General features: G+C 43.4%; 2 protein-coding genes and 1 long non-coding RNA gene across 9 annotated transcripts; 1 reads left to right on the top strand and 2 right to left on the bottom strand.

The window, feature by feature from the left end:
* Positions 1-6903: 6903 nt before the first annotated feature.
* On the bottom strand, positions 6904-17170 carry vstm4b (V-set and transmembrane domain containing 4b). Of its 6 annotated transcripts, none has more exons than XM_037277939.1 (12): positions 16873-17170; positions 15911-16007; positions 15259-15321; positions 15087-15189; positions 13780-14924; positions 12995-13402; positions 10183-10236; positions 10000-10107; positions 9880-9913; positions 9504-9628; positions 9029-9093; positions 6904-8742 (listed from the first exon to the last, which is right to left on the bottom strand). In XM_037277939.1, the coding sequence occupies exons 5-12, from the start codon at positions 13826-13828 to the stop codon at positions 8617-8619; spliced, it is 969 nt and encodes a 322-aa protein (XP_037133834.1). In that variant the 5' UTR covers positions 13829-14924; positions 15087-15189; positions 15259-15321; positions 15911-16007; positions 16873-17170; the 3' UTR covers positions 6904-8616. The 6 variants fall into 6 exon arrangements, with proteins under 6 accessions (XP_037133834.1, XP_037133833.1, XP_037133832.1 ...); XM_037277938.1 differs by having other exon boundaries at positions 15911-16000; XM_037277937.1 differs by having other exon boundaries at positions 15259-16000.
* LOC119138208 lies at positions 11952-12984 on the bottom strand. The gene is made up of 2 exons (XR_005101103.1): positions 12745-12984; positions 11952-12608 (listed from the first exon to the last, which is right to left on the bottom strand). It is a non-coding gene; the product is annotated as an uncharacterized LOC119138208 (long non-coding RNA).
* Positions 17171-17537: 367 nt separating the features above from the next.
* LOC119138052 lies at positions 17538-24960 on the top strand. Of its 2 annotated transcripts, none has more exons than XM_037277756.1 (2): positions 17538-17782; positions 18635-24960. In XM_037277756.1, exon 2 carries the CDS (start codon positions 18713-18715, stop codon positions 24182-24184), a length of 5472 nt encoding a protein of 1823 aa, XP_037133651.1. In that variant the 5' UTR covers positions 17538-17782; positions 18635-18712; the 3' UTR covers positions 24185-24960. The 2 variants fall into 2 exon arrangements, with proteins under 2 accessions (XP_037133651.1, XP_037133652.1); XM_037277757.1 differs by lacking the exon at positions 17538-17782 and adding an exon at positions 18279-18443.
* Positions 24961-24994: the final 34 nt, after the last annotated feature.

Genomic DNA, 24994 nt, shown 5'->3' with positions numbered 1-24994 from the left:
CGTTGGACAAGCAGGAGAAGAAGGTTTTGATTGGCGGACGTGACGTCAGGCTCAGGTGAATTGAAGACCGGTGTGCACGGAAGGAGTCATTAAATACGAGTGAAGCAAAATGGCGTCCTCCCGCGTGGCCACTTCGCAGGTAGGTCTGCACACGAGCGAATGTTTGTCGTTTGCTGCCGTTTCTCACGATGCCTTTTTGCTTGTTGCAGGATTTTCACACTTGAGGACCGCTACAGCGTTTGCGCAAAGCACAGTAACGTCACAGTTTTGGTTAGTACATACATTCATGGTTAGTACATACATTCGTGGTTAGTACATACATACATTCATGGTTTGGTTAGCACATACATACATTCATGGTTTGGTTAGCACATACATACATACATACATACATACATACATACATACATACATACATACATACATACATACATACATACATACATACATACATACATACATACATACATACATACATACATACATACATACATACATACATACATACATACATACATACATACATACATACATACATACATACATACATACATACATACATACATACATACATACATACATACATACATACATACATACATACATACATACATACATACATACATACATACATACATACATACATACATACATACATACATACATACATACATACATACATACATACATACATACATACATACATACATACATACATACATACATACATACATACATACATACATACATACATACATACATACATACATACATACATACATACATACATACATACATACATACATACATACATACATACATACATACATACATACATACATACATACATACATACATACATACATACATACATACATACATACATACATACATACATACATACATACATACATACATACATACATACATACATACATACATACATACATACATACATACATACATACATACATACATACATACATACATACATACATACATACATACATACATACATACATACATACATACATACATACATACATACATACATACATACATACATACATACATACATACATACATACATACATACATACATACATACATACATACATACATACATACATACATACATACATAGCAGTACATTTCGCAGTGGTGGAGAGTCGAACCCGGGGTCTCAGGTGTGCTAGCGCAGCGACGGAGCCACTCGCCAAACGTGGCGAGCTCGGCGGTCATCCCGCTTTCACCCCGCTTTCACTTCGAGTCATTCTCATCCGTTCAGTATTTCGTTCCGCGCGCGTTGGGTAAGTACAAAACAGTGCAGACGGCCGAGGGCTGCCAGGTTGAAATGTTCGACTGGTTAATGACACGGCCTCTTGCCCCGAAAGAACCTGGTTCGATCCCAGGGCTGAGCATATACCTGCCGGTGCTTTTGCAATTGGAACCTCGCTTGGTGTAAGTGTACGCATATATGCAAGTATTTATGTGTAAATACATAAGGCTGCCCCGCCCTCCAAGGAGCCGCAGGCCCCGCCCCCCGGGAGGAGCCGCAGGCCCCGCCCCCCGGGAGGAGCCGCAGGCCCCGCCCCCCGCCCTGGTATAATTGAATAGGGTAAATGAAGACTTCAAGACCTGTAACAAAACATGCAAGAAGTTTCATATTCAAGAGATGCAGCATCAACTGAGGCTCATCGTGAATGACTGACACCAAAGTTGACTATTTACAAAGACCACCCACAGGAACAAAACACACCAAAGTCGACTTTATTCACAAAAACACCCGCATGACGATTCAACCGCCAAAAAAAAAAAAAAAAAAAAAAAGGCTCGTACAAAAAATATGCACCAACATGGAGCAAGATTCTGAATTCAGTGGCCATTTTACAGCAGGGTTGCAAAAAAGTTTGCCAAAGACAAATTTCATTGGTCGCAACGCAGACTTTTTACGCTTACTCGACACGCTTGTCATTTGCATCTATGTGTGTCAGGCTACTTGGCTTTTGTCAACAATTTAGAATACATTCAGCTTTTCTTTGCACCGTAAAAAGAAATGCCTGACACTGCATATTTAACATGACATATTTCTACTCATTTGTTTGAGACTAATTTCACAATTGCCTTATCATAGAGAATGTTTCAAATGATTTCAGTTTGTATGTTGACATTTAACTCAATATGTACAGCTAGACTACACATGCCAATGTTGAAAATGGAGCACTTGAATTCAGTTCAATGTAATTCAGGTACAGAGGCACACAATTACAGTACAAACTTTACAGTTCACTCCATGTATTAAAAAAAACACTTTAAAACAATATTGCACAATGACAGCGCTGAGAAGAAAGAGGCGTCATGCAGACAGTGTGCACACCCAGTGAAAAATTGGAGGGAGGGAGGGCGGGAAAGAAAGCACAAAAGGAAAAACAAAGTCATACTCTCCCCCTAAATGTTGGCTGCTTTGCCCACCCTGCCTCGCCTCATGTTGGCCGCTCGTCACAGGCGAAGGTCTGCTGAAGGTTCGGGTCCAGGTCCGCTCCGGGCCGGTGTTCATCGTTTGGACTCTTCCTCTGCCTCGCACAACTGCAAAAAGAAAGACGGCACTCCGTTGCATGCGGTTCACTTCTGTCGACGTACTCAGTGACTCAGATGGTACTCATCTTCATTTGAGGAACGGCTCCCGTCCCTCTGACGCCACGTGAGCGAGCCCTGCAAGACAAATAAGGAAATGAGATTAAAAAATGTGTGTACGCTCTCCTTGCATATTTGATTGCCATGTCACCTCTGGCCAGCCATGCATCAGGCTACTTTCTCTTCATCACATGGCGACTGCTTTTCTTGGGGTGATTTCTTCCTTTGCGCTCGCCCCGCTCGCCAATCCCGGGGCTCATGGCCTCAGTCTGCCTGCTCTTCGTTTTGTGCAGCTTCGCTTCCACCTTGCAAGACACAAGCACAAAAGTCTCGCTTGCGCGGTCGCTTGCCGTCGCTGCGCGTTTGCACTCAATCAAGGCTGCACAACATATTGGAAAATGAGTGCTATGGCAGTATTGGGCCGGACCATTGCATTGAGCAAAGTCATGCCAAAACTTGGGATGGAAATGAACTATTTGATCTGAAGGAGATCAGTTAGATGTTAACATTAACTTGCGTCAATGACTTGTCATCTTCTAAAATAATTACAAGTACTAAGGCAAGAAAACAGCTCGTTTCATTAGGCCACATTAAAAAACAAATTTTCTTTCTTAAAGTGCATGTCAATAACATACCACCATATGGCAGTTTTCCAATACACGTGCAGCCCTACACACGTCACCATTAGTGTCCAAACGGCAGCCTAGGGGCTATTTGCCACATAAGGCCATTGGACACGGGCCACTAGGGGAGCGCCAAAATACTACTGATCAACGGCATCAAATATTAAGAGATGCTGTTTACAAGTCAAATCATCTGTTCAAAATTTCACTCAGACAGTAGTGGTTTATCCTCATTTTTGCTATGTCTAGGTCAGGTTTATCAAGACACCACATGAATGACCTTCAAAATAAACACCGTTTTGTAGCAGTAGCACAATATGTTATGATTGATTCGAGTGTTTAATGAATTTGTGTCAAAAAATTAGGAAATTGTTTCAGTATGCGGCACTCAGACGTTTGGACACCACTGGTGTGAATTAAAAAAAGAAGAAACTCAATTTCACGCACTGAAGCTGCGCAGGTCAACGCCTCCAGGGAAGCGGGTCTCCCTCAGAACCCTGCTGGCTGCAGGATACTTCAGAGTGATGCCACAGCGGTCAGTCCACTTCTGATCGGATCATATCGCGTCCCGGTCGCCATCTGCAGAAACAATGAGACTCAAAGAGCACCCCAAGTTGGAGGTCACACTTGCTTACTTGATCACAGCAGCTAGCTACTCTTGGTTACCATTGCCGGGTCGGGCGTCCCCCCCCCCCCTTTTGCGTTCAGTCTGCAAAAGGCAGAACAGTTGTGCGCTGCTCGAGTCATGTCTTGAGCACCCTCGACCGGTGGTTCCTCGTGGACCGGCTCGCTCCAACGCCGCCCTACACCGAGGGGAGAACAAAGAACGCAAGTACGACAGTGGTAGGTTAGGAAAAAGACAAAATGTTACAAGTCATATTGCAAAATTGGACATTCGGGACCGGCTCGCTCCAATGTCGTCCTACACCGAGGGGGGAACAAAGAACTAAAGTATGACGGTGATCGTTTAGAAAAAGACAATGTTACAATAGTCAAAGTCAAATCGCAAAATTGGACATTCGGCGCCACGGCAAAGTTTTGTTTCTGTTTCCGGCACCTCGTTGACCAGTTCGCTCCAACGCCGCCCTACACCGAGGGGGGAACAAAGAACGCAAGTATGACAGTGGTAGGCTAGAAAAAGAAAATGTTACAAGTCATATTGCAAAATTGAACATTCAGGACCGGCTCGCTCCAACGTCGCCCTACACTGAGGGGAGAACAAAGAACGCAAGTACGACAGTGGTAGGTTATAAAATGACAAAATGTTACAATAGTCAACAAGTCATATTGCAAAATTGGACATTCAGCTCCACGTCAAAGTTTTGTTTGTGTCCATCGACGTCATCACAAAGGTTACAACGCGCCGTCAATAGCAATCCTAGCACAAGACAACGCTGCTCTTATAGCAAACTTGGGCATTGGGCTTCTGCTATTGGTACCCAAGCTGGTTCCTCCACAAAACCTGAAACATAAAAAGGGTGAAACACGACAAGGAATTGGTTGTGTCGATCGGCGTGACTGACCGAGTCAAGTCAAGCTCATTTCTATTGCCCACAGTCAAGTCTCAAAGGGCTTCGCATGTGCAAAAATTGAAGTCCTCCCCCAAAGCGCCGGCCGGCTTTCAACCGCTATCCTCGCACAAGACTACGCTGCTCTGGATCCAGACAAGCCACAACCTCAACCACAGCGCACCTCTTAAGCAAGTCCAACCATCAGACACCCAAAGACTGTCCACTCCTGCAACCATAACCAAAGCGCGTCCCAGAGCTCCACATTGCCCCCTCCTGGTCACATGATCCCCACACACGTCAACTTTAGCGTGCTGCACCCATAACCAAAGCGCGTCCTAGAGCTCCACGCTGCCCCCTCCTGGTCACATGATCCCCACACGTCAACTTTTGCGTGCTGCTAGATTCGTGACTGGGTGTGGAATTGATCCTTTCCGCATGCCATTCGGCTCCTCTTCCAGCCTGCAAATCACGCATCACCATTAATTGTGTGTTGGTAACTTCAATTGCCATGAGAATGTGACAACCATACATGAACTCACCTCATTTTGAAGTGCATTATCTGTCCTCACTGAAACCTCAAATCTTGCTTCTCGCTTTTTATATAAGCTGCAGTAGTAATTTTATGGCTACAAAAACAAAAAAGCCAATGTCAACAGTAATTGCGTACATATTGGTGTAAAACAGACACGAATTAAATTGGCAGTTTCGGGGGGCGAGCGTTGCATGTAGCTGCAGTATTGTATTTACAACACAACGCCATTATGGCCAGATAAAATGTGTTCAAAATTACTCCCGGCAATGCAAGTGCACAAGCCGGGAGATTTTCTTATCCGCCGTATACTTGCAGCATCGTATCTGCAGCAGGAGCTGCGCCATTCTGACAGAATAAAGCCAATTAAGATCTAAGAAATCGCCTCAAAATTACTCATCGGCAGTTTAGATTAGTGACGCAAGTGCAAAAGTCGCGACATTTTCTTATCCAAACGCAACCTACCTCAAGTCCAAAAACGGTCCAAGTTTGCGGTCCAAAATCGGCGGAGTGGCGCTCAGCTGTCAAAAGTACGGGCGGAAACCGGAAGTAAAAATGTTTGCAAACGTTTTTTAGGCATGAGTTTGTCACATAACCTGGAGTAGACAAATACCGAAAGTGGACGAATATTTGGTTTTGATAAGCACTCGCAACAATCTGTTAGGCAAAAAGCGCATTCAAAAGTTTGCATGAAAACATCAATAAAACACCACTATATTCAACAGAACCAAGAAACGCGGACGGTTTGTCAAACAAACATCTGCAGTAAAAACCACCACGTGGGAAAGAAAAGGAAAAAAAAGAGCTGGCCAGCATTAAAAAAGTCCTCAAGTGTGAAAATCCTGCAAAAAGGCATCGTGAGAAACGGCAGCAAACGACACACATTCGCTCGTGTGTAGACCTACCTGCGAAGTGGCCACGCGGGAGGACGCCATTTTGCGTCACCTGTATCAAATGACTCCTTCCGTGCACACCGGTCTTCAATTCACCTGAGAGCCTGACGTCACGTCCGCCAATCAAAACCTTCTTCTCCTGCTTGTCCAACGGCGCTTTGCACGCTAGCGCTACCAGGTGACCTGTTATGGTAGCTGCTTCGGTTAACCCTGGAAATTCAAGTAATGGGCAACCTTGGGATTCCCGGAGGTTGTCACAGACAGTGACAGACAGTGACACCATCTTACCACTAGGTGGCAATCTTTTTCCACTAACTTGCTTGAAGTGCGCTCTTGGCGGATAAAGGTTACAATTTAATACATGCTGAAGGCAGGAAGTTCAACCAAAAATTCTGAAGATGCCTTCATACAAAAGAAAAAAAAAAAACCTTCTTCCCCCAGGATTTATTTCAATGAATTCCATACAGCCATGATTGAAAATTTAAACATTAGATTTAAGGGTAGATTTGTAAAAATGGTAGTCTGCCTAAAATTTGACAATGATTTTCTTGTATTCTTTTTAATGTAAGTATATTTTTAAGTTAATGACTTGTTTTATTGACCAATCAACCAATTTATTCTTTCATTTTTACTGTACAGTATTTTTATCAGCATTACAGCATTATTTTGTCCGTACCTTCCTTATTTCAATTGAAATAAATTGATTAAATGTATACACTTTAAATGTATTTATTCACATCATATATATCACAGCAATTAGTCGCAGCTTCCGCATTTGCACACACAGAGAAAACAAAATGAGGCACTCGGGATCAACATACAAACGTCTCCAGAAATGGTCACAAGGCCTTTGTAACTCAGCACACTATTGTTTATGCCTTTTGAGTCCAAATAAACAACTCAAGTGGGCAAGAAGAATTATAGCCTGCCAAACATATTTAGGAAAACCGGCACCATGGACACAGCCCTTCATGTATTCGTCTAAGCTTTCAAATAGTTGTGGCTTTCCCGGCTTCAAACTATATGCCTCGGCCAAAAAAACAAAAACTGGGCCAGTATTCATAAAATCATTTGGCTCGAAAAGTAATTGTGCATATATGATGTCATTGATATTACAGACTTGATGTGAGTCAATCTGTTTCCCTTTAGACTACTTGGCCTTGAGATCCACAGAAAAGCAGACAAATCAAGCAAGCATTATATCTCATTCCTCCATCTTGTGATTTCGCTCTACGCTTTCATTCTGCTGCTTTCTGTCTGCTCAAGCTGTGCATTTGTGCCACCGCACAGGATATGCTGTTTGAGCAGATGAGGACATGAGGCATAATGGTTGTTGAGACATGCAGCGGTTTTGTCTAACAATAGGTTTTGTTTTCCTCTTTTGAACCAGTGACATCACTAGCAAAGGGAAGTCCGTTATTTTGTCATCACATGTGGAGAATCGCTTTGTCAGACAATCAGTTCCTCACCGTTTCAAATAAATGTCGGACTTGGCTTTGCATCATGCTGAACTTTTTCAGTTTTTCAAATAAACTTACATTAATGTTTGGTATCATGTGTTCCATATAATTGCGTTGGACACTCAGAATTTTCAAATGTGTCTTTTTATGCATTTCCTGGCCACAGCCAAGTTGGATTGCATTGAAACACAGCACCGTTTTTTTAACCCACTTGCAGTCGGTTATTTGAGATTTGCCACACATGGGACTCATTTTCCTGTCAGGGGTGGGTTGGGGGGGGCTGCTATTAAATCATAGCTTAAGAAGAAGTAGCTAAAAGTATTGGCAATAGGGGTAGGGAATACGATTAATTGAAGTTATAGTCTGATCAGTTGTGTCCTTTCGACGCGTCAGAATGTTTTTACAAGGCAAAATGAGGAAAATGTCGAGTCGTCGCCACCGCCGCGTAGCTGCAGGCTTGTTTTGCTGCGTTTGTGCATGTCGCAGCTAAATTGGCTGTTAAAACACAAGATGAAAGCAGCTGACAAAGTTGACAGTGTGAGGTTTGCAGTCTAAGGGCTAATCGCTAGTTTCATATCAAGTGTCTTGAGTTGTGGCGAGCGTAAATTGCAGCGTGACACCGAGAAACAGACGCTGCACAGATGTTGCGTGGCGAGATAAGGCTGGGCACACTGGAAGCAAATCACATGAATTACATTAGGTCACGTTCATGTTTGTGTTTATTGTGTCTGTCTCCACAGTTTTTTTTTTGTCAATGAGAACCCACTAGATGTAAGAGTGTGGCGCAATACTTTGATGAAGATGCAATCATCACAAATAATGCATTTCGGGAGTTCCACTGTCTGCTAAACTGCCCCTCATTGAAAAGTGGAATCAAAGACAGCATTTTCTATCAAAACACAGACTATAAATAAAAAAGGAAATATTTACAAAAAGGGAAAATGAGTCGAGAACTGTTGTCTCCTTTCATAGCTGCTGCTCCCCAAAAAGTATCTGAGCGTATACCGTGCCAGTCCGAGACGCCTTTGCTTCCGGGATTGGCTTGACCAGATCCAACTCTGCGTAGGTTAGATTCTCCTCCACTATCTTTGGCTGAGGAAGGAAGGAAGCATGCCAAAATCAATGGCACACCAAAATGACATAACTGCACTATTCATAAGTGATTGCAATGGAAGAAAGCAATGTCAATAAAATAATCATAGTTATTTTTGGCCTATTTGGTATCAGTCATAAAATCAAAAGGTTTCCATTCAGCACAATAGCGACTAAAAAAAACAAATGGAAGTGATTACTGGGTGGTTTTCCCATTATTTGGCATCAATAAAAAAAAAAAGATGCAGATCAGCAGAACATTGTTGAAAATGTGATTTGTACTCACCAAAACTAATTTCCTTGGTTGTGGTTTTAAAAGTTTAGGTTTCCTTGCTTTGTCTGCAATGGGAACTGGAGGGGTGAAATAAAGGTTGGGGTTTTGTTTTCTTCCCTTGGACAAATATGTGTTTAAACGAGCAACAGCGTCAAACAGACAATAAGCTGCGGTTCCGGAAAAAAAGCAACAATCAGCATTTTCGGCTCTGAAAAACAGAGCCGCAAACCTTAAAGTCACGTGCCATCATCTTTCATATTTGAGTTGTCTTTCAATGTTCTCAATGTAGGAAAAGAGCAACACAGAGATAGATCTGATGGATTGCATTCCGGCGGCTAATTACCAAGTGCAACCGAAATGTGGTTTGCTTGAATTAAAAATGTTAGCTTAAAGCGCCATTACTCAAACTTGCTAACTAAAGCACTAAATATAAACTTTTTTTACACTCATATTAGCTTGACGACCAAAACATTTTGAAATTTGATACCTTTTGCTGGAATCTCTGGTGGTATTTCCTTTTGATAATCTTTGCTCCTTTTCTTTCTGTATCTTCTCTCCTTCTTGGTCAAGGCAGGAGACACATTGACCACACCGGTAACGGTTTCTCCTGAGCTGTAGTTAAAGAACAAATCCAGGGCATCATTAGAAAATAGATGAACACTTTTTTTTTGTTTAAAATTGACCTAAAGATGCACCATAGTACCATAGTTTCCGGACTATAAGGCGCACTGAGAAAATGTTGCTTTTTTTCGCTCGGCTTTTGAGAAAATTTTAGCTTTTTAGGTGCACCTCATAGTCTGGAAAATACGGTCGCCATTATTTGGCTCGTCATTTCACAAGACCACATTTTGGGCAATTCTTACCTATTCCTAGAGCTTCGGACCAAGTGGTAATTATCTACAAGGAAATAGCAAGTAAAAAATAAACGTGAATTGCAAACTAATGCAGATTTTGAGGTCATAGTGATGTCTCTGTCTGCTGACCTTTTAACCGTCGTTTCCTCTGTATACACTGGCAAGTTACCGTCACGGTGAACATGCACATGCACAGCAGGCCCACGCAGCAAATGAGCACAGCACAAAGGTAAACATCTGAAAAAAAAAAGAAGTATTTCCTTTTGGTTGGACTATTTTTGACGCACACACTCATACTTTACAATAACTTACCTTCAAACAAAGTCCACAAGCTGTCTTTGGCCTCGGTGGCCGGAAACACATGTACTACATGGAAGGGGAGAAAAAAAAACACACAGTGAGAAAAGAAAGCCTATAGTCATCATTGTGGCTTCCTTGCTGCCAGACTAAATTTACTGCTACATTTAGCAAGTAGTAGAACTTGTGGGTTCATATTAATATGACAAAGAAAGGTGCCCGTTAGGTGTTGCAAATTGTGAGTGTGTCCAGGCCACCATGACGGTTGTATATGATGACATCACTTTCATCACAATGCTATGATCATACGAGATGATCTCATGAAAGTGTTACAAACAAATAGCGCGTGATGCCATAGAGTTACAGTTAAGCTGATGGTGCACAACTGTTGTGGAGCAAGTCACAATGCCACATCTTTGATCTTAAAACTGGCCACATTTCTGTGGAACCATCATGATAAGGCCTCAAGTAGCGCAGGAGCTGCAGGACAAATACACATTTGACCAACGACTGCTTTATAAACAGGCATTTTATAGACCGGTGGCTTTGGTGTGGGGTCCAGTTGTGCAGCCTATTCAATATGTTTTGAGTACAACAGTGTTAGCTGGTGGAGTAAAAAATGAAAGAAACTACAACTGGTTCATGAAGCAAATCTGAAGCTTCGTTTGCCCACTACTGTCACTACAGCTAATTTGTTGGTTGTTTTCCGACAAAATGGAAGTACAAGGCGACGGACAACACAACGGTCCAATTCGTAAGTATTTATCTGCTTAGCAACAACTTTTAAGGAAATTACATTAGCATATCGTGTTTCAACAATCTTATAGGCCGCCGTTTCCGACGAAGATTAGGACGAGGAGCACCAAACATGGGAGCCCTCAGAGTCAATGTTTGCGTCTCTAACGAGGAGATCACCATTTCCTTTCGGGTGGCTCCAAGACCAGGCGGAGACCACGAAAACAACGTCAACGATGCCGAAGCAGATGCAAGTGACAGGAATAGTGAAGAGATTGACGCTAATCCTAGTAGTGAAGACAATGATGGCAATCTTGAAAACAATGATGCTAATATTGAAGAAAGTGAGGACAGCGACCATAACCCCACGATTGATATTGAAAACAACGGCAGTGATGCCAATATTGACGACAATAACGAAGATAACGATGACAATGTTGAAGACAACGATGGCAATACTGAACACAATGACAGCGACGCCAGCGTCGAACACCACAACGCCAACCTGGAGGACAATAACAACGAGGCCAACGATATCAACGTTGACAACCAACCCAATAACGACGACAGCGAGGCATCAACGGAAGACAGTGGCAGCGATGCAAGCAGCCTACAAAGTGAAGACCGCACCAATGAAAATCCAGAATTCAACATTTCAATGGGCATCATGCCGTTTCCACATGGGAATATCGCACAGAACATTTTCGTCGAATTCCACGGAACGTGCACAGACGGCTTTGTGAGTGACAATGAAAACACTGACACTGACACTTCCGTGGAATAAAACAGCAAAAACCACATTGGAGACAACACTTGTTCGGTTCTTAGGGACTTGGCTTTAGGACTAAACTGCTTCAATGGCCATTTTAGAACGTGCCCTCTATTTTAAAGACGACATTAAACCAGAATGAATGAGTCGACCATTCGAGGAACAGAGTTTCATTTAAGACAGTCAAGGCTCTTTTGAGGAGGGCAACAACAAAGCTAACATTTGTACACTGATGAATTGATGAGTCTATGCATTCATCATCCACTGAACACAGCTATCAAACAATCAACTGTCTTTATTATTGTGAGTGCGACCATTTTTAATTTTTTTTGTGAGACACCAAATGAGGAAACACCTGGGCACCTGATGTCATCGGGCCACAGGGACTCCGGGAATTATATACGACATGACAAAGAAAAAAAATAAATAACAGTACCATATGATAATTCCGAAGGCTTCCCCTTCCTGTGACATTTTTCTCCCATTTCTGTCTGCACTCTCGTGTCCTACATTGGGAGGAAACCCTCGGACGTGGCCAATGTCAACAGCTCGCGTTCAGGTCTGCGTGTAGGCCCGACCCAGACTTGGCCTGAGACACGGTCACTCGGTTCCGAAAGTCACGGCCCATAGGATCGCACGTCCATGGAAAAATGTGGTGACGGAGAAACATTTTGTGTTTTTGCAGGCAAGAAATACGAAAGTTGAAAATAATCTTGTCGTCCTTGTTTGAATTTTTTCATTTGAATAATAGTGAAAAGGCTTCTGTGCTACATGTGTCATCTGTTCCGCTCTGTGAGTCAGTCAAAAGCACCACTAAAACCTCACACTGCCTTCGGGTCGTACTTCAAGTTGATCTCCTGTCAACTCACTGCGGCGGTGGATCATCCTTCTATATTCAGCCTGGATTGTAACCAGCGGCATCTGAAATGCATTTTACCTGCGGGGAAATATATTTATCACGTTTGAATGATTCCCAGATGCTTCGCATGGCAATGTGGGCAATGTCATCTTTATCGCTTTTTTACTAATGGAGTCGGATTTAACACTGAGCAGAAAAGCTTCATCGTAAAAACCTCAAACGGCGCATCTGGGAGCTCTTTAGCAACATCTGCAGCTCCATAGAAAATGGCTGTGGAGTAAAAAAATGTGGTTGAAGTTGTAGCAAAACAACATTTGACAATGCTTCTGTTGCGGTGACTGAAATAGCTGTCGAAGTCGCCGCCCCCGACATGATGAATGCAATGAGCTCATCCAGCAACAAACGACCACAGCTTCTTAAGAAAATGAAAGTTGGGTGACGGAAAGCTTCTTCAAGGTTCTCACCTCTGAGTTCAGTTGTCGCCGTGGAGTTGCACGAGGCCTTCCAGCGATCCTGCTGCTTTTTGAATTCCTGAACCCGACATATGTAGAGACCTCTGTCCCTCTCGGACACGTTCAAGATCAGCAAGTCAAAGATCTTGCCCTGCTTCACCACCGTCAGCTTCATCTTGGGCCACGAGAAGCTCTTGGTGTAGTTTCCATAGAAGCGGGCTTTTCTCATGTTGACCCGGGCGATGAGGAGTTCGTCTTCCGGACTGTCGTAGCCCGCCGGCAGAAAGGTCCATTTCACAACGGGCAAGGCGGAATTGCGACGTCGCTGGGACACGACGCACGAGAGTGTGACGTTTTGGCCCTCCTGGACCACCGTGAAGGGGGACGGCGTGATGGTAACGTTGATAGCGGAACACAAATCTATCAAAAGAAAAATAATTTTATGACAAACATTTGGCCAGATGATTTTTAAGTGCAATGGTGGCAAATTTGTTTGGAATGGCCACAAGATGGCAGCAAAGTCTAAATGAAGCTCCTCAACTCACTTGAAATTTTCATTCTTTCATCTAAACTATGACATTCATTGCAAGTTTTGACGTAAAATGTTTTTGAGGTCAAAGTGCATGTTTCGTTTGACAGGCATCCACTTTCCTATCTACAGACAGAAACATTGGAACTGTTCCGACCAGTGCACCATCAAAACAACTTCAATTACTTTTCGCAACTGTTTAAATTAAACTGCCGTCGCTTTTCTGGCATCTTTTCTGCAAAGGCAAACATTTGTGCATCATTCTTACCTCCAAACAGAGCTTGAATCAGGAGAGCAAAGACCACAGAGCAGACCATTTTCCACGACTGCAGCCTCCATTAACTTTAAAGTTGAATGGTTCTGAGGAAAAGGAGCCCAAAGTTTCCTCCGCCTTCTTTTCTTCGTCTCCCCCCCTTTTCCCATCCAACAGAGAAGTGTAATATGAAACACTCAGAACCTCCCCCCGTGCTGCCTCACACACACACATGCCGACACACACACTATTGAGAGGTGAGCACGCTTGCGTTCTTTGCATCTGGCAAACGCGAGGGAAACGTGAGTTCCTGCGTAGGATGGAGGGCGTGTGCGGCCGAGAAAATCACACTTCCAGCTGTGCAGAGCGGTCGGCGTGGCTCTCATTCAGGGCTTGTATTTTGGATAAGGGAGGGGGTGGCAATGGGTGAATTAGTTTGAGATTGTGTGTGGCCCTTGGTTAGGCTGAGAAATAAGTTGGGCTACATCTGTGACCCCAAAGGACCACATGAGTAGTCTGTGGAAAGATCAAAAATAGCACACAAGTGATGGGACATTGTGATTTCCTGGGAATGGTGTAGAAGTGATTATTTGAAAATGTTAAAATAGAAGTTATTGCTAATAATGATCAATATATTTTTTTCTAAAAAAAAGACAAAATGATGATGACGGACGATTTGCAGGTTACAACTTATGCAAATGACGGATGCGCTCCCATAAAGGTTCATAATTGCCTCTAGAGGCCACAAGATGGCAACAAAGCACTACTTTAGTCTAAATGAGACTCAACTCACTTGAACACATAGGCCACATAATGACAAACTTTTGTTTTCAAAATGAAGCTTTTCAACGTGCATATTGAAAATGGCTTATCAAAGTTTTCATCAGTGTTTAATTTTGAACAAAAGTAACACAGTCATCAATACGTACGTAGCAATCTTCTGAAAGTTTTCCATGTGTAATGCTGTCCCCTTGTGGCAGACAACTATTTTCCTTGTGCAAGTTCCTGCCAAATAATGAGGCTGCAATATGAGTGTCAGTAGAGCAAGAAGACGGCAAGGCACACGGAACTATACGCTGTTGAGTTGCTGTCTTATTTTTAATCTCTTTTCAAATGACGTAGCACCTCCCATCCGAATGAAAGCAATGTGGTCTTCAGACCTATGGAGAAAAAATTGGAGAAATATTCACGTTATTTATCTTTGCTTTAGATGCCACTCATGTCGGGGTCAGATCATGTTAAAGGTCACGGGTCACCTTGATAAGTCCTACATTTTTGTCAGAAAACACTTTTCGGGTTACAGTTTTTAAATCGTAGCTTACCTTTTGTCTTGTATGTGTTTCCTGATGACGCAGTACTTGCAAATGACAATAAAAAGAGTCAAAAAAAGGCCAAGGCCCAATCCAATGAAAATGTATTCCATTTCTGAAAGGAGAAACAACCAGTAAACACACGCATGCATACATAGAAAAAAAACCCGCTAACGTGACTGACCCAGTTTCTCTTTGGCTTCCGTAGCGCCTCCGCCACTTCCCATCACCCTCGTCAGCAGTGTCTCTGCAACAAATAGTAATCGGGTCACAAAAGTGGCAGGAAGGACATTAAGGTCATGCACTGTGCTGCTTCCAAAATTTAGCACTTTGTTTAATTATGAATGCAAAATGATCATTACTGCGTTTGTCGGGGTGCGGTGGAATGAACGCTCAAAGGACAACACAGGTCAACAAAAGTTCACGTGCTTATTTTAGACTTTGCATGCCATGTGGCTGTTGTTGTAAACAGCCAAGCAAGTGTCAGGACCCCATGAATTCCCCTGCCTGACCTGACACCTTCTTATCATAATTGATTTCATATTGTTGAATCAATGGATTGATAAGTGGAGTAAGATGCAACAAACGAATGAGTCAAAATATTAGGAAATGTAACGCTTAACATACAAGAAGAAATGTGAAATATTTGGACAATTTTAAGAGAATCAGAATATATTACAAAAGTTCACAAATTTCACAATCAAAAGTTTAAATTTTTCTACTCAGAAATAATTTTACTGGAAAAAATACATATGCTGAAATTTGCTTTCGATCATATCTTATGAATATTAATATTCCCTGAAAAAACAATCAAATTGGGATGAAATTAAACTCACCAAAGACGACGATGGCGCTGATCAAAAACTGCATGCCGAAAAAATCTTCTGTGACTGCCCTGATTTCCTCAAGTTCTACTTCGAGTGTTGCTGATTACTCGAGTAGATAATATTGCAAGTGCGTAGTCGTCGCAGCGGTGAGGCAATAAACAAACAAATAAATAAATGAACAAATCAATAAACAAATAAAATCAGACAAAGAACAACTGATAAATGTAAAAAAAAGTCCTTCAATGAATCTTACTGAGGTTAATCACGCAAGAAAATTCATTGTTATGATTAAATTCTATCAATACCTAAATCCAATCAACTTTTTTTCCATCACATTGATAACATTTTTCATTGGGAGTCCAATTCATGCAACAGTCGACCGCGGTGAACCGCACGACCTCCCTTCGTGACTCGCGCCAGTCGACTTTCATATCTTCCACCATGCATGTCAAGTCCCGAAGGCCACTTTACCCATCTGTCTCCGGGTCCAAGTTTCCTACTGGCTACTTTATCGCCAGCTGGCTGCCCGCAGGCTGACACATGTGGGTGTCAGTCACGGCGGCATAAACAAAAGGCTGCCTCTTGTTGCATTCCTCACCTACTTTCCTTCCCCGGGCTCGGCTCAACTCGGCCATCATTGGCCACTACATTTGATTTCCATTCGTTCACATGGGAGGTGGTGACAATGTGTGTTAATGCAGATTTAATAGGTACTGTGATCCCTAGCCTGATCCAATAAATTATCACACTCCTTATCATGAACTGACTACTTGCTACTGCATTCTCAACACAAACGTGAGTCAAAATTCATCTAAAAAAATAATCTAAAATATAATCTAATATTTTTTTTATTTGAGCAACTGAAATATATTGTTTTTACAGCACTCTGATTTATTGAGACGGCTCTGCAAGTCACGCGAGCATCTATCAAATGTGCCGAAGGTGCAATTGACAGAGTGGCATGCTCTTACCTCATGAAATCCAACACGACAAAAATAGATGAGCTCATGTATGGAATGGCTTAAAAATGGCACCTTGAGGGAGCACAGCTATGAACCAGAGAGCTGTCGGGTCACGAAGGGCACCAGCAGACTAATCGTTTTTCTTCTTCAGGTCTCCATTTGATCACCCTCAGATGAACACAGAATAGCTGTGAAGAGAAAAAGGCAACACTTAATGATGATGGAGGACATGTCCAGACTACATAAAAGCCATGTAAGGCCCCGGCGAGTGTGACCTCATCTATTGCCTCAGTGTGACTCACGAAGGGTAACAAGCCCCCCCCCAACAGCTGTGTGTATCCCAAAACTAGACAACAACTTCACGGTGTAAACACGGCTATGTAAAGAGAGCATCATGTCGACACACATTGGCTAATCAGCAGTTAAAAAAAAAAAAAAAGTTGTCATTTCACAGGAAAAAAAAATTGCCTGGTAATATTGATAATATTGTCGCCAATTGTATCATAGGCCTCAATCCAAATTACATTATCTTCTTAAAGGTGACTAACAGTAAAGAGGAAGTCCATGCGGTCGTCAACCCCGCCGTGCTGCTCGCTTTCAAAAATAACCAATGACAGTGTCCATTTCATCCCGTTCGGCCTGTCTTAGGCCCTGCTACTCGACACCTCTCGGTTATTTCAATAAGAACGGGCTGGATGCGTCCCTGCTCGCTTTGGCCACACTGACTTGCGCTTCTATTTTGGTCGATTCTCAGCTCGCTATCAGGAGCCTGGCCACGCCGAGAGTATTTGAACATGGAACAGAAGGCCTAATAACTCTGTGAGGGCTCTCCGTTTTTGAACTGGATTTTGCACTGAGGATTTGTACCGCTATTTTCCCAGATCGGACTCTTTGATGCAACATGAAAAAGAAAAACGAGGTGAGAGAGCACCGGGATGGCCTGTTTGTATTTTAAAGTTGGATAGCGGTTGATTTGAAGGTTGGTCTACTTTGGATGTGCCAAAACTAAAACTGCAGATATGGAGAACCAAGTCAAAGACTATGAAATCATCCTCCAATGTGTACAGTGCAATTAGAGAGACAGTGTCTCATTCCTCGGATATAAATACTCAAACAGATGCTGGGAAAGTACCGCGGCTGCTTACAGTCTCAGGTTATGGAAGCGCTCATTGGCTAGTAAACATTTCGATAAAAAGCTAAACATTTCATTTAACGAGAGTCAAAGAGAAGTAAATATGGGTTGTCTTGAGTTGAATCATGAGGTTTGATTCATATTATAAATGTGACTGCATGCTTAACCAAACAGAGGGAAATTGTATTTAAATGACAAAATGGTTATATTGATACTGAAGACAATCTGAGCGAATATCAGGCTATGGTTACACGGCTAGTTGTAAGCGTATTCATATGCCACGGAGTGACCAGTGCTCCTGGGTCAGGACATATAAATGGGTTAATGAGCTATTCTAAGAGCTCACCCAGATAGCTAAAGTCAGATACAGTAGAGCAGCTGCGGGCGAAGGAGCGCACAAGACTAAATGCAATGTGTGGTGTCTCCCTGTTGACCTCTGACATATCCAGTAAGTGATTTCATTTGTTTGGAAAATTGGTGACAGTATATTTCTTATAAAGTGGTCACATGACTATGATGCTCAATAGAGTGCCTTAAATAGACATGGTTTGACAGAAACCCGCACGTGTCATGTACAATACTGGGCCACAAACGTGGAGGTTGATGACAATCTGTGATCTGATTTATTCTCTTTCCTAGGAGGTTCATTCTACAGCATGCCTGATTTCAACCTGAGGACGAGGGAATCTGCTCGTGTCTGAGCTGGCCAGACGGGCGATGGCGCAAAACAGGAAGAAGAAGCCTGTTGACGTGAAGGGCTCGGTGGAAAAGCGTCACATGGGCCACCGGGTGGGCAACATGCTCCACCATCGCTTTCCGAATGGCTTCACCGACCTGCTCATGGACGAGACCGACCGTGAGGTCAGCACGCTCACCGACCGAGCCTTCCGGAGTCTCTGCGTCGGAGACGACGCTGTTTACAACGACGACTTCCTGTACGGATACTCGCCGTTCAGCTGTCATAAACCATTGGCAGGAGAGCCGCTCCAAAAAATTCACCAGAAGGAATCCAAAAAGCAGAGGAAAAATGACAAAGAGAAGAACATCTCGAACATGTCATCGTTTCTCAAGGCGCTGAGAACCACAGGAGAGAGCTGTGACGGAATGCTGATCAAAAATGGCGACGTGGCAGACTCCAATGGGGAATCGTGGGATAAATCTGCGCTTCGCAGCATCCAAAGAGAACTGTCGGAATTCTCCTCCGATTATCACGCCAATCTCGTGGGTGGACATGATTCATCAAGCAAGCAGAGCAAAGGTTTATTTTCTGGAAACTCATCCAAGATGAAAAATGGGAAGGCAACAGTCAAGCTTAAGAAGCTTAACATCAAAAACTTTTTCCTTCACAGTGAGTTCAGCCCTTTCCAGACATGGGGAGGTCTAAATCAATTCTGCTTTAGCCATGAGAATGCTTCTGCAGAGATGACTCCAAAATGGTATGACCTACCATTTTACAAAGACTTAACAGAGGCTCATAGCAAAGAAACTCTGCACACACAAAAGGTAGTGAAAGAAGCAGGTGAACCTCCTCCTCCACCTGCTCCCCCTTCCCTTCCTCCCCCTCCTCCTTCTCCTACACCTCCTCCCCCTCCTCCTCCTGTTGCCTCTAAACCTTCCACGACACCACCCAAGGTCCCACCAAAGCCCTCAGCTGCACTGTCTCAGAAAAGGTGCTCCTCAGATATCACTGATGGAAGTGTTGTCCCCTGGAGGAGTGTGAAAAACACAATTCCACTTAAGCAAGAGCCTCAGGACAAGAGCACAACAGCAGAGAAAAACGTTTCATCGATCCCAAACGCAAGGTCGATGGAGGTAAAAGCGGTTGAAGAAGTCAAACCTTTGGCGTCAACTCCGTTCAGCATCTGCCAGCTGATGACGCCGCTCATTCCCTCCAGACAACCAACAGATACATCGGAAATCCTCTCAGCTGTCCTTTCACCTTCTCTGCTGGACTTTCCCCACAGACCACACTCGGAGGCCAAAGGGACACCTGAACCTTTCATGAAGAGGGACGGCTACAAATCACTCGCCTCGAGCATCCTCTTCAACCTCAAAGACAACAGAAAGAGGGTTAAAAGTCGCTACAGTCCACCGAAATTCAAAACTTTAGAAGCACCTGGGAATGACAACCAATCGGAATTGTTCGAGAATCCGAAACAACAAAATCATTCACAGGGCAACGCATCTGGTTTAAGCACACCTGCGATTTCAAAGGAAGCTCACACGTTCTGCAGTCCAGTTTTAGAGTCTGCCAACCCGCAAACTGACGGTCTTAGCGAGCACGTAGCCGATAGGCCGCCGTCTGACGATTACTTGTTATCCAATCTGCAACAAAACAAAAAAGACGCCGTCAGTAATGACAATCTAGGTGAAGGGAACCCAACCTTGCAAATCATGCATGCAAAAAGAAACAAAAACCACACGGCTAAAAAGCAAAGTTATCCTTCACTTAACCTTTACAAGAAAGCCAGCTCTCCTGCGTCCACAGATTACTCAAACGAGCTTCAAAATCCGAACAAAGAACCATTGAGGTTTTCACCTAACATCAATCGTGGTCATTCGCCATTATTCGAAGCCCCAGAAGATGATCAGGAAAACAAACCTAAAATACCCTTAAGAGACAAATACTCTGGAGAAGAGAGTGTTAGTTTAAAAACAAAAGAAAGCAGGAGCCAAGCCATGAGCACAATGGATGTCATCAGAGCTGCAAAGAATGCCATTAACGTGACTAAAACTAAAGCGCTACACGCAACTCCGTCCGAGAGCAGCGACAAAGCCACGTCACACAAAGGAGAATTTAAGGACAAAGACGAGATGCTTGTGTGTTCCAAAGACACGACTGAGAAGACAATCGTGGTGGAAAATGATCCAGTCAAAAGTGAATCAGAAAACACTGTGAAGAAAGAGCCGCCGCCGGTTCCAAAGAAAAAACATACCAAACGTGATATTCAACTCTCAATGGACAAAAAGAAAACGCGACGCAGTCATGAACATTCTAACTGTGACTTAGGGGAAACGACCCCAGATTGTGAAGACAAGTTAAAGCACATTTTCCCAGATAGACTAAACAATTATATCAAATGTCAGAGGTATTCTGGAACGGACGAGGAACACGGAGATGATGAAGGTGATGTGAAGGTGAACTTGAGAACGGAAACGGATACTACGAGAGACAGCGAGCACATCATACATGACCTGCATGCTCTCAAAGAGCTCGAGAGGGCCCGACTATGCGAGGGACGTCCCAACATAGACGAGGAGGCCAGAGCCAAAAATGATTTGATCTCCAGGGAGTTAAAGAACATTAAGAAGGGAATGTTATCCATGAGAGGGAACACTTTGGCGAAGAAGGAAATATTTGACAAGAAAGAGAAGGAGCTGAGTAAGCAGGAGGTCCCAACAAGGATGGGCGGCAATGTCATGATACACAAAGCAATTGTGAATGAGAATTACGACAAGGCCAAATTGGCACTGGAGGAGGTTATCTTGAGTCGGCAGACGACGAGGAATAAGGCCACGGATCAGGATGCAAATTTCAAATTTGCAGGAAATGTGACTGATGCAAGTTATGGATCAAGGGTACAGGCAAGTGAAAATGTAGAGAAAGAATCAATTAAAGAAGACCAAAATGACGGCGCAGAAAAAGAGAAAGATCTCAGAGAAAGATTGGGGGATTTGAGAGACCATAAGCACATGAGACAGATTCTCTCCCAGACTGAACCCAGACCTGGTGGGATCCAGAAACCAGATGGCAGAAGTGCTACCCTGTCTACTATGAGCAATGTTGACAGTGATTTAAATTCAACCTCGAGATTGGATTTCAACCATGCCCACGAAATGAGTTCCACTCATTGGCCTGAAAAGAACACATTGTTAGATACCCCCTTTATACCACCCCGAAGTAAAAACAGAAGAAATGAGAACAGTGAAAATGATAAAGAAGATCTTTATAACAAAGATGATAAAAATAACGCACAGGAGGATGTAAATATGGCACACGATGGAACAAGCACAAAAGATGCTTTGGCAAAAAGCTCCAATGAAGAAACCATTCATGACCCACATTTGCCTTCCAAGCACAGCCACAGCGAAAAACGCTATTCTCTGTTATCAGACATAGAAGCAGATATGGAGATGGCCACAAGCGAAAACATTGAGACCTCTTTAAAACCAGACACTGCAGCAATTCATGTCCTGCCAGAAGATCTTGACAAATCCACTAAAGACAAGGTTGATACGGATGTAGAGACTATCAAATCCCCTGAACTTCTTGTAAATGGTGTGGCTATTGACGACCACACCAGCATGTCCTCCAAATCTTCCTACTTTTCCGTGGAGAGTCCACCACAAAGGGAGTGGAACTTTAATCATTCTTGGGAGAACCTCGATAAGGTTGGGCTGGACAACAGGAGAGATCCTGACCATGTTCTTGGAGCCATGAAAAAAGATTCAGACAAGCCAGATATGGATTATTATTCATTCAGTGATCTGGAAGGTGATTCGGAGATTGTCAAAGTACTCGTAAAGTCGGAAGAAGAGAAAGAGATTCATAAGCAAAGTGCCGCTGAATGTCCGAGCCCATCCCGAGATGAAGATATCCAAACACCAATGTCCGCATCTAGCATCCTTTCTCCTGCATTGGATATTCCTGCTTTATTTAAAATCAAAGACAACACTTTGAGTAATAAGATAAAGAAGATCATACAACCCTGGACACCCCGGGGTCTAATGAATAACTCAGAGAAGGAAGAGGAGGATTTGCATCTTCTCAATGAAACCTCTAATCCACCATTGACAAATGAAACATGTCCTCCAGTAACAAGTGAGGTCTTCAAGTCTAAAGAGACTTTGCCAAATGTCTCACCAGCACCACTGTCCCCTCCATTGGTTCTGCCAAAGGAGAAGTCAAGGAGACACCCTGAAGGAGGACCTCCTGACAGTCTCGCCATGGAGACTTTGACAATGCCAACAACAGAGCGGGACGTACCAAAGGTTCCTAGCGAGCGTTCTGGTTCCACCTGCAGTTTTAACGACAGTCACTCAGGGTTTGCCAAACCTCCAGCTGTCTTGCCCAAATCCGAGCGGGCCGTTCTCAAAGCCATTAAGCTGACGAACCGACGGATAAAGAAGGAAGAAGCTCAGAAGTCGACTCCGAGCAAACACAAGAGTGACAAATCTGTGCCGAGGAGTAGCGAGAAAAAGCATCACAGAGAAGGTCAGAAACATGACGGCAAGAGTAATGATGTCGTTGTTGTCAACGACGACCAACGTCCTCAGAACAAAGCAGAGATGAGCCAGAGGACAAGAAGATTGAGCCACGAGTCGCTAGAAGGCCATCACCTCAAAGACGGACTCGCGACTGACCGAGGCCGAAGTCGTGGCAGACAACCTCGAGAGAAACCAGAACAGAAACACACCAGTGGTGATGGTCTCATCAGGAACGTTCCTGTCTACAAACCTGGTGAGAGACCAGTACCCAACTCTCGCTCGCAAAGCATTGACAGATGCTTAGGAGACCGAGTGGGGCGCAGGTATAGCACCGAGACGTCTCTCAGCGAGAGGCTCGACCCGAGAAGCACACGCATCGAGAGATCCATCATGGACGAGTTTCAGCAGCGAGGCCGAGCCAGAGAAAAAATGAGCCGAGAGAAACCGCTGAGAAGGAGTCAGAGCATCGACACGCACTGTTTGCAGGCCCCCCAGCCGCCGACCTTCTCCCGTCAGTCCAGCCGCACCGGACAACTCTCTCGCCAGTCCAGCATCGAACACGCCATCGTCACGCAGTCCATCCCCATGACCCAACGAAAGCTCCTTCAGGATCCGGACTCGGGACAGTATTATTTTGTAGACATGCCCGTCCAAGTCAAAACAAAAACCTTCTTCGATCCTGAGACGGGAAGCTACGTCCAGCTGCCAGTCCAGCCCCCAGACGCTGCAGTTCTTCAGGCGTCCCCCATGGAGGTTTTATCCACGCCGTTGGTGGTTTACCACGGCTTTGTCCCAGTGCCTCTGGCCCAGAACACTACCGTCCAAGTACCTCATATGGAGCAAGAAGAACTACAGAACTTGGACATGTCAAGGCAAATCCATTGCAAGGATGGGCGTCCTTATTTGGAGCCTGTCTATGGGCAGCATGAACACACAATGGGCGAGTTCCTTGCTACTGAGGAAGTGGACTGTCCCAGTTGATGGGATAAGAATTAGAATTTTGCACATAACTATTTGTTTTATTCTTCTGGTTACAAGTACTGTTTTTTATAACAACATATAATTGATGGATTTCACAGGCACAAAATAAACTGTCATGTGACCTGCTCTCTAAAGGTTCATTCTAACAGATGCCAGATCTTTGTCCACTTCAAGAAGTTAGTCAATTTAGAAACAATGCCTGTTTTTAAAATGTGGAAGGCAGCCAGAGTAGGTTGGAGCTAAGATGTGAACCAAAATACTCGGAACTGAAACTCATGTGCCAACCACTATTCCATCATCACAGATTAACTCGCTAATCCTCCTGTTTATTGTTATTGACTTACCTTTATGCCTTAAGACTTGAATGTACACACAAAAAAAATGAATGGCCTGCTGAATATGAGTTGAAGGATTTAGTAGAGAGGTCTTTCTTTTTTAAAGGAGATTTTGACAATGCTTTAATGTGTAAAAAGACAATTGTTTGAATGTAAATGTGGAATATTTATTATAAATGCAGTGTGTTATTAAAGTACGGCAGTGACGGGAGTTTGTATCAAAACATTTTGCATGCTGATGAGGAATTTCTCATTTAATATGGCAAGCAGTGGTTTTCCTCTCATGTCAATGTGTGTTGTCTACGCTGCCCTCTTCTGGTAAGATTATGTAAAGACAGAGGAACTGCACAGCTAATTGGAAATAAAGTGCAAAGAGAGCAATATAATATTTAAATCACATTTAAAATCTGCTGTAATTAAACAGTCATGTTTTAAACCTCATGCTGGGATTTTTTTTGTTGCCATTTCTATTGTA

The sequence above is a fragment of the Syngnathus acus genome, chromosome 19 (genome assembly GCF_901709675.1).
Source record: "Syngnathus acus chromosome 19, fSynAcu1.2, whole genome shotgun sequence".
Classification (NCBI taxonomy): domain Eukaryota; kingdom Metazoa; phylum Chordata; class Actinopteri; order Syngnathiformes; family Syngnathidae; genus Syngnathus; species Syngnathus acus.
This window is presented reverse-complemented; position numbering and strand designations above follow the sequence as displayed.

Excerpts from the sequence above, each read along its gene's own strand:
- vstm4b (XM_037277939.1), bottom strand. The coding sequence starts at position 13,828 with ATGGTCTGCTCTGTGGTCTTTGCTCTCCTGATTCAAGCTCTGTTTGGA. Across the intron at positions 9,914-9,999 it reads GAGGAAACGACGGTTAAAAG|ATAATTACCACTTGGTCCGA; the intron begins GTCAGCAGACAG and ends ATTTCCTTGTAG. Across the intron at positions 8,743-9,028 it reads AACCAAGGAAATTAGTTTTG|CCAAAGATAGTGGAGGAGAA; the intron begins GTGAGTACAAAT and ends TTCCTTCCTCAG.
- LOC119138052 (XM_037277756.1), top strand. The coding sequence starts at position 18,713 with ATGGCGCAAAACAGGAAGAAGAAGCCTGTTGACGTGAAGGGCTCGGTG.